General features: G+C 34.0%; 1 protein-coding gene across 1 annotated transcript in view; it reads left to right on the forward strand.

Moving 5' to 3' along the window:
* The window catches only part of LOC110019420, a 37,104-nt gene extending 34,821 nt beyond the window's left edge, over positions 1 to 2,283 (forward strand). The window contains 3 exon segments of the mRNA XM_020717064.1: positions 416 to 927; positions 1,253 to 1,280; positions 1,283 to 2,283. Of these exon segments, the coding sequence (XP_020572723.1) occupies positions 416 to 927; positions 1,253 to 1,280; positions 1,283 to 2,059 (1,317 nt within the window). The 3' untranslated portion in view covers positions 2,060 to 2,283.
* Positions 2,284 to 6,864: the final 4,581 nt, after the last annotated feature.

The following is a 6,864-nucleotide window of genomic DNA, read 5'->3' on the forward strand; positions in this document are numbered from 1 at the left end:
ATGGATGTGGCGAAGTGCAGGCTTGGAGATGTGAAAGTGTGATAGCTGAATTGTAATTTTGAGGCTAGGAGATGTGAAAGTGTGAAATGCATTGATCATCCAAACTTTATGAGTTGTACTTGATCACTTTGAAGTTATGATATTGTTTCGTGAGAAACTTCACTTTGTAGCTGACAGTGCAAAAGGAAAACGTTATTTTTTAGTTAACATATACGAAACACCAAAAAATTAAATATAATTGCATCCTCATTGTTGATGCGATCACAAAATTATATTTGCATTTTAGAAAGTTGAATCATATCTACATTTATGGCCTCGTGCATTTTTACGTATATAAGCTAGAACAGAAATTTTGGTCAGTTTACATTTTTTCTGAATTTGTTGCATTCAACCATCTAAATGAATGTCATTCCAGGGCTTAGGTCTGCTGACCCTATCCTCTGTGCTGCCTAGCCTTCGTCCACCCAAGTGTATGAATGATGATAAGGCATGTAGTCCAAATTATTTCCAAACAGGCTTCTTCTACTTTGCTTTGTACCTTGTTGCAATTGCTCAAGGTGGGCACAAGCCTTGCACAGAGGCATTTGGTGCTGATCAGTTTGATGAGAAGGACCCTGAAGAAAGCATCTCAAGAAGCTCATTTTTTAACTGGTGGTATTGTGGCTTATGTTTTGGTGTGACTGTGACGACTATATTCTTGAACTACGTGCAAGATAATATTAGCTGGGCTGTTGGATATGGGATATCATTTATTTCCATGGGACTTGCTCTCATCTTGTTCGTGCTTGGGACAAAGACATACCGCTTCTACCAATTGGAAGGTGAAAGTCCATTCCTTAGAATTGGGAAAACATTGGTTGCTCTACTTAAAAGTTGGATGGTCTCCTCTCATGCATCATCTGATGAAGGAGGACTTGATCGTACAAAGTAAGGGAGATTCTGTTGAAATGGTTTGTTCATCCGTTATCATTTCAACTGCTTTTCTCATTTGTTTTCATCCCTTTAAGATCTGGAAAACCCCAATTTAAGCTCAGTAGTATATCTTCTTAGAATCATAAACCATCTTCCATTGCCAAACTTGTGATGTGAATATTGCAATTTTTTCTTTACAGTTACTGGTTTTTATAATTCTTGTGTTGGTGACAGATGCTTCAATTTCTGCATTATAATGTCATGCTATGTCATATAGCACGGAAATTTGTAAACCTTTTTTTCTTCGAATAAAATGCTTATATAAATCCAATTTGTATAGGCTTGTGAAAGATGAAGCAGCAGATGACATGCAGCAGCAAATGATATCCAAATAGAAGAAGCTAGAGGAGTGCTTCAGTTGGTACCAATATGGGCGGCATGCTTAACATATGCCGTAGTATTTGCACAGTCATCAACTTTTTTCACCAAACAAGGGACCACCCTAGACCGTAGAATTGGTTCAAACTTCAAAGTTCCACCTGCAGCCTTGCAGAGCTTCATCAGCATCACCATTGTCGCTTTCATTCCAATTTATGATCAAATCCTAGTTCCGGTGTCCAGAAAATTTTCTAGCATTCCTACTGGAATCACACAGCTCCAACGGATAGGCATTGGAATGTTCTTCTCAGTAATATCCATGGTATTAGCAGCTCTAGTTGAAATCAAAAGATTGAAAACTGCAAAAGACCATGGATTGATTGATCTACCAAAGATGACCATTCCGATGAGTCTGTGGTGGTTGGTTCCTCAATACCTTCTTTATGGCATTACGGAGGTGTTTGTTACGGTGGGCTTACAGGAATTCTTCTACGATCAAGTTCCTAATGCATTGAGGAGCCTTGGCCTGGCGCTCTACATGACCATTTTTGGTATTGGAAATTTCATCAGTAGCTTTCTCATAGCTGTCATTGATAAGGCAACTAGTAAGGCTGGAGAAAGTTGGTTTTCTGATAATCTGAACCGTGCGCATCTTGATTATTTCTACTGGCTTCTTGGTTGTCTCAACGCTGTAGGACTGATCATCTATCTCTACTTAGCGCGGTCTTATGTTTACAAAAAGAAACAAAATGCTGCAGTTTTGAATTAAGGTAATTCCTAAGGACTTTGTTGGTTGCATGTAAATAGACTGTTTTTAGAATTGATATAGTTGCATTTCTTTAGTTTGAGTCTTAAATAAACTCATGATATTAATGGAGGTTGAGCATGGAGGTATTAACGATGTATGAGCTTCTGTATTTTGTATTGAATTTTGTATATTAATGGTACAAATACAACAACAACAAAGCCTTAATCCTATCACGTGGGGTTGGCTGCATGAATCTTGTTTCTCTATTGCGTTCTATTTAGTGTCATATTTTCATTTAGTTCTAATAAATTAAGATAATTTTTATACAATAAGCCCAAGTCTTCCTAGGTTCACCTCTGCCTGACATAAGTCAAATTTAAAACATCTACTCTTCTAATGGGATCATCAGATGGTCGACGCTTAATGTGGCCAAACCATCTAAGATGACTTTCTCTAATTTTGTCTGTCACAGGAGCTACACCAACCCTATCACGGATATATTCATTTCATATTTTGTCTCTAAGTGTAAAGTCACTCATCCACCTAATCATTCTCAGCTCGGCGACACTTAAATTAGTATTATGCTTCTCTTTTAAAGGCCAACATTCAACGCCATAGAGTATTGCAGGTTTCACCACCGTCTTATAAAATTTCCCTTTCAGCCTAAACGGTAGATCAAAGCAGTACTTTTCTATCACACAAAAGGCACGAAGCATTCCTCCACTTCAAGTAACCAAATTGAATTCTACTGTTAACATTCCCATCTATATCACCATCGCTTTGAACAACAGACCCGAGATATCTAAATCGTTCACACTTTTTAATAATTTGATCACCCAAAGGATTCATGTCATGATTTTTTCGACAAGTTTTACGCTGGCTGTCGACTACCTAACGCAACCCTCCACTTTTCACATTCGGGCTTGGGACCGGCAATGACAGTTTTTCTATTAATGGTACCAATTTGGTCAATAAATTTAATGCCTTTATTGATGCTAGATATGTGGACTCCGAAAATTCGTGTCTTGTACTCTCATTGAGAGTTGTGTTCATAATTTCAGAAGACAGGTTAAATAGTTAATTAGACACTATCTTGAGATTTCATTCTCATTTTTTAGAATTTTAAGTTGAGAGCTTTGTCGTGTTTTGGTTGTTGATAAGATATTAACTAGAGATTTCTTTCCTCATTTTACGAGAATTTTAAGATTAGAAGTTCAAAATTTTTTATAGGTATAAACCCTATGATTAATTATCAATCCCGATAATGAGAGAGCACTTTCGATTAAGACTAGTCTTACCACTGAATATTTACAATATAGTAGTAGCAAATTTAAAGTTTATATTATAAAATTTATCACATTAAGCATAGAGCTAATATTGAGGTAAATGATGACGAACCTGATCAAGGTTCTATGGTTATGTCGACTCGAGTCGTCTTGGTCTCTGATATACTTAGTCAAAAGGGATAGTCGATCCAACCTGACTGAAAAATCTTTGTCAAAAGTCATGGCATTTGACATCAAATCACCTGGTTAGAAGGTTATGAACGTAATTGTTATTTTTTGTGACACTAACTAATATATGGTTTTGCACATATCAAATATACACTTATGATTCACAACTCAAAGTGAATGAAGCCTTCAGAAAAATATGAGCTACAATCATGACTGTTATTTAAAAAGTGTCATTTGACATCAAATCACCTGGTTAGAAGGTTATGAATGTAATTGTTATTTTTTGTGACACTAACTAATATATGGTTTTGCACATATCAAATATACACTTATGATTCACAACTCAAAGTGAATGAAGCCTTCAAAAAAATATGAGCTATAACCATGACTGTTATTTAAAAAGTGTCATTTGACATCAAATCACCTGGTTAGAAGGTTATGAACGTAATTGTTATTTTTTGTGACACTAACTAATATATGGTTTTGCACATATCAAATATACACTTATGATTCACAACTCAAAGTGAATGAAGCCTTCAGAAAAATATGAGCTACAATCATGACTGTTATTTAAAAAGTGTCATTGCACATCAAATCACCTGGTTAGAAGGTTATGAACGTAATTGTTATTTTTTTGTGAAATTGTTGGGTCAAATCATAAGAACAAATACTCAGACTACATGCTTACTAGCATGAGACTATTTTGAGTATGAATAAAAAAATATATTTGATCTATCATTTATTCTTTATGAATTGAGGTTAATAATAAAATTGTCACTCTCAACAAAAAGCTGTGGAGGGTGGATGAACTTTTCTTTAAGCTTGAGCTGATTGAATTTACTTGAGAATTTTTTGCTTCTTAATTTGAAAATTTAATTTTAAAGCTTAATTTAAAAATTAACTCATTCAGTTGAGATTTTCAATCAATACGGCCATCATTCGAATTTAGTGTTTGAACATATTTTATCTTTTTAATTTATTCTTATTATTTTGATATTATCAATAATATTAGATTTGCTGACTCTAATTCATATGAAGAGGATCAAACTAGTTGATTTGAACTTTTAACTTTATTTTATAAATAATTTGATCTATCAGAGTTCATGCCTGATTTAGTTATTTTAGTTTCACTTTAAAATGTATTTATAATTTTTAAAATAATCATAAATTCTACAAAAATGAAATTTGTACACATCTCAAAACAATAAGAATTCATGTGACACTTAATTTTAATTTGTGTAACATTTTCATATTGTTTAAATTTAAGAACTAGACCATTTGTTGGAGCACATATAATTTTTCAATTTTAAATATTTAAATAAATTTATAAAGGATTCTTGCAAAATTTTTATTCCCATAATGTAAGGTATTTCAAAATAATTTAAATAACCCATATAACATTATTAGATATTCAGGTTTAAATATTTAATATGAAAATCAGAGCCCACATGAGATTTAAATATCTGAGAGTTGATTACTTAAAAAAACTTGCATGCTTTTTAAAGCAACTAATATGACTTTTAAGACATGATTTTGGATTAAAAATTGACTCAAGAAATACATGTAAAGCTTGATGTCAACTTATGAATACATATTGTGGACAAGATGTATTAAGTCATTATTTAGTATTTAAAAATAGCATTTATGTGATTATAGTATCCCATAATTTATGTATTTAAATATATAATATAATGATACTTTTGCATTAGGTCATTGATTTTTATTTTATCATCTTCAAATATGATTTTAATTTGCAGCTAATCATGTCTAAATCTAAAGAGAAGCCCCAATCACCACATAAACATGCAAGTTATTAAATTCTTCACAAATCTTATATAAATTTTATATGCATTTGACTTTGTTCTTTTAAAACGTACAAGAGGTTTGACAGGTTCATGTCAGACAGTGGGTACATGAAGTGTTGGACAGAACACTGTTGCTTCATCAATTCTTTGTAATTACTATATCCAGCTTCTTTTGTATGTGGATGACATGTTAGTTGTAAGGGAAGATATGGAAGACTTGACAGAACAATTATCTGAGAAATTTGAGATGAAGGATTTAGGTTCAACCAAGAAGATCCTCTGGTATGAGAATCAACAGGCATAGGAGTGTAAGTACACTAAAGTTGTCTCACAAATAACATGTTAATACGATCCTATACATGTTCAACATGAGTGAGGCAAAACTAATTTGCACCCTCTTAGGTAGTCATTTCAAGCTCTTTAAGGATCTTTCACCTAAGTTAGAAGCAAACCAATCACAAATGAGGAGAACTTTGTATGCTTCAGCAGTTGGAAGTCTGATGTATGTTATGATATATATGTGTCTAGATATTGCACATGCAGTGGGAGTTGTCAGCAAGTACATGGGCAATCCAGAGAAGTAATATTGGGAAACAGTGAAGTGAATTTTAAGATATTTGAGGGGAGCAATCAACATGACACTTTGCTTTGGAAGTGCAGGGATTCATATACGAGGCTATGTAGATTCAAATATAACAGAAGATATAGATGATACAATAAGTACGACAGGGTATATCTTCTCTTTGAGGAACACAACACTAAGTTAGGTTTCTAGGTTGTAGAAGATTGTTGCACTTTCAAGTATGGAAGTCAAATATATTGCTATTATTGAGGCTAGCAGGAAGATTACTTGGTTGTAAAGCTTTATGACAAAATTGAGCAAGGAACAAGATATTGGAAAGTTTCATAGTGACAATATGAGCTCTTTTCATCTTGCTAAAAATATTGTTTTTCATGTCAGGATAAAGCATATTCAGCCCTGATATTACTACTCTCTTAGAAGTCAACATTTATTCTTGAGAAAACACACATAGCTTTGAATCCTTCATATATTTCGACTACAGTGGCGACTATTGATAAATTACAGCTATGCTCGGCATCAGTTGGAGTCCAAGAAGGTTGAAACTAGAGGCGAGCCATATTACGATACAAAATTATGAAGATGGTGCAGATCTGGAGGAGAGGTGTTGAGGTGCAATCAATCTTCAAGTATGAGATTGTTAAGTGTGGAGCCTATTTGCATATCAGTCACAACCTACCAAAAAGCCAACATCGACACCAACACCTAAGGGCCTAAGGGGGTGCCCAGGCATCAGGATTTGAGTGGCTTTGGGGCATGAATCCAGAGATGGTGGCGCTCAGGTGCCCACTTCGAGTGCCCATGTGCCAGAACCCGTGATTTTTTTTCCGTTCTTATGCTTCTCCAGATTAAATCTTTGTATGTTTCGTTTTTTGGATTTTCTTGTTGTGTGTTTCTGTTCAATTTATTGTTATAGATCTCTAGAATTGGTATGTTTTTCGGTGATATGTTTTTGTTTGTGAATCGATCAAATGCTAAACTTATCAT

This window comes from Phalaenopsis equestris, unplaced genomic scaffold (assembly GCF_001263595.1).
Source record: "Phalaenopsis equestris unplaced genomic scaffold, ASM126359v1 Scaffold000002, whole genome shotgun sequence".
NCBI lineage: Eukaryota > Viridiplantae > Streptophyta > Magnoliopsida > Asparagales > Orchidaceae > Phalaenopsis > Phalaenopsis equestris.